We start from the raw sequence: 3,164 nt of genomic DNA on the forward strand, positions 1-3,164 counted from the left end.
TTGGTATGCAGGATAGGTCCGGATCGGACAGGATATGTTCGGATCGGACAGGATCGAATAGTGCAGTACTGTGTTTGGTATAGTTCTGGACTGAATGTTGGACTAGTTGTCCCATATTTGGTGCAGGATCGGACTGGATTGGACTATTTTATAATTATAATTTTTATTTTGTTAAATATGAAAAGATTTAAAATTATATTTATATTTACAAAAAAATTAAATACTATATTTAATTAAAGTTTTATTATTACTTATATTTAATATTTTTTGTATAGATATTTATATGTTCAATTAATTAATAATAAAAATAATTTATTTATATCATTCAGACGACCTTGTAATGCCTTGACATTGAATCCCATCTTTTCCAATTCAACAAGTGCTTCAGTAGCGTCATTGACTAATTCTGCAGGAGCATCTATTTCCAACTTTGCAATCATTTCAACCAAAGAAACAAAGGCAAACATATTGCCAATAGCTAATCCCTCTCGACATAACCTTTTAGACTTCATTGAAGGCTGAAAATGGGGATTTTGAGGCAATTTTCTGAATACTTCCATTGATTCAAATTGTTGCCAAATTGAAAAAGTTTTCATAAAAGGCAAAGATAGACCGTTGTTTTGCTCAATGTCACCTGTAGAACCTATTCCATTAGGTTGGCAATTGAATTGCTTAAGTTTTAAAGAATAATTAGTCATCAATCAAATAATTACAGCAACACAACTCATCCGAATTTGGAAATTTGTGACAACTTACCTGAGTAATTGGAATTTTCTATAGAACAAATTTCATTGATATACATTGATAAAGGTTTATTATTAGAAACAAACAACATAGCTTCTTCTGCCAAACAATCTGTTGCAGAGACTAGAGTTGTTCCATCTCTCAGTGCTTCTTCAGAGCCTACAGAATTAAGACAGACCTCGATGCATTATCAGATTTATCACTATCCTAAATACCACCAACTCTATGAGGTTGCTTGCTAACAAAATGGAAAAAAATTTATTTCCCTAATTTTGGTTTTAAATTATTACATAGCAGCAAGCTCTCCATACCTAAAACTCCCACAGTTAATTCAGATTTATCAGTTCTACAATTACCAACACCTGCAGCTCTATCCAGTTGATCACCTATAAAATTGACAGAGATTAGTTTCCCAAAAGTGTCTTATATTTTTACAATAGCAATAAGGCCCCCCATACCAGAAACTTTGATCAGTGCAGTCATAGGCAATTGAACTTTATCAGCCGTGCAATCTACAGCAATAACTCGAGCTCCATTTTGTTGCTTACCTAAAAACGTTGACACAAAGTAGTAATGCAAAACAATTTACCAGCAAACCGTAATTGGTACCTTGGCTTATTACATACCTAGTGCTGCAGCTTGCCCACTTGCAATAGATAATTTATCTTCTTTTCGCTTTCCTTGTATTTCATTACTCACTCCAACATTATTCTGCATTTTAATCTCGAACATGAATAACGGACAGACATTATAATTACCAATATTCAGAGGAACAAATAAACATAGAGGAATCATAGTGGCATCAGCATCTCTATTTAGGCAAAAGGTACAATTGCAAACTTAGTTGGAGATTTATAAGCATCAACAAAAATAAAAATTGACACTCCCCAAAAAAAAAAAGAATCTTAAATGATACTGTAAACAATAAATATTTCCAAGAAGTTTTGGATATGCATCATGTTAGTCTTTCCAACAAGTTCGAACAGCACTTCAAAGTTTAGCTTGTGATTTGTGCCTGAAAGGCATACAACTTATGTAGCAATGACATAGGTTGATATATAATCTTGTATTGATGACAGCAGATCCAAAATGGACACCGTTGCTTCAAAAGTGACCAAATGGTACAATAATATGTACTGTCGTGACAATAGGTAAGACTGAACACTTCTAAGACTGAATCCTTCTGCCCAAATCTCTCTTTCCTTTAATTTTACTAGGGTTGCTTCCTCGTATGGTTACAATATCACTAAGTCTCACTAGATCATTCAAACAATTTCATAGAACTCATACAAGCTTTAAAATGTTGTGAACCAAATCCCTAAACAAATCAAACGGAGAAGAAGAAGCAGAGGAGAATGAAGAAGAAGAAGCAGAAGCAGAGATTAAATCGACGAAGAAGAAGAAGAAGTAAACTAACCAGATCAAAGATGAAGAACACAAAAATGAACAGAGCAAAGAAAAAGACTCACCGAGGGTTTCAAACCGAAAAGAAGCGGCCAACGATCTGGCGAGATCTTGAACAGAGGCGGCGAACGGTCCAGCAGAAGCTTCGTGTGAGAGGGACGAGAGGTTATTCACGTCGAGAGAGGGCAGGACAAAAGTGACCCAGGTGTTTTGGTGGGTCAACTTTGTCCCCTTCCAAGCGGATAAATTGGTTAACGGGATAAGTGTGTCCCATCCTCGATTTTGCTTCCCAAACATGGATTGGGACTATAACCTATCCAGTCCTGGCCAGTCCCATGTAACAAACACCCCCCTAGGAGAATTGAATTTTGTTTTTTAGATTTTTTTTCCCTCCCTTTCCATAATCACATACATATTCCTCATTAATTAATTTGTAATATTTTTTATAATCAAATATTAAATTTTAAAAAGTCTGTTTGGTTGTATTTTCTATTTTTTATTTTCAGAACATTATTTTTAAAATAGAAAACCAAAAACAGGTTACTATTATTTCGTAAAAACAAGAGGCATTAGGCAATCTGGGATTTTGGGCTTGTTATGGCCCTCTTAGGTGCTTGGCTCATCAGACAATCCTCTTAGGTATCTTGCCCATTTGAGCGGATCAATGTGTTAAAAGTGCTTTGGTGGTTTTGAATATCGAGTCCATTGGATAGTTCTTTGACATCAGGGTCCATTGGGGTATTTTCAGGCTTGGGTCCCAGCTCGTTTAGGCCAGCCCAAGCCTCAGTCCTATACAAGCTATCTCGGGCCCGTTGGGTAATGCTACATTGGTTGTTTTTTTTGTTTTTTGTTTTTTTTTTTTTTTTTTACTAACCCCTATGCCCCCATCCAATGGTGCCTCGAACTCGCGCGCCACAGGTGCAAGTAGTGGCGTGCTGACCACCAGGCCAACCCACTTTGGCCCACATTGGTTGTTCAAATGAATTTAGTATGTTAAAATTGTTTTCAAAATTAGG

General features: G+C 35.9%; 1 protein-coding gene across 1 annotated transcript; it reads right to left on the reverse strand.

The window, feature by feature from the left end:
• Window positions 1–320: 320 nt before the first annotated feature.
• On the reverse strand, window positions 321–2,417 carry LOC112493088 (DUF724 domain-containing protein 9; the record flags this gene model as incomplete). The annotated part of the gene is made up of 5 exons (XM_060811233.1): window positions 2,214–2,417; window positions 1,203–1,455; window positions 1,056–1,130; window positions 757–903; window positions 321–634 (listed from the first exon to the last, which is right to left on the reverse strand). Coding segments are annotated over exons 2-5 (561 nt in total), but the record flags the coding sequence as incomplete, so codon positions are not given.
• Window positions 2,418–3,164: the final 747 nt, after the last annotated feature.

The sequence above is a fragment of the Ziziphus jujuba genome, chromosome 9 (genome assembly GCF_031755915.1).
Source record: "Ziziphus jujuba cultivar Dongzao chromosome 9, ASM3175591v1".
Lineage (NCBI taxonomy): Eukaryota > Viridiplantae > Streptophyta > Magnoliopsida > Rosales > Rhamnaceae > Ziziphus > Ziziphus jujuba.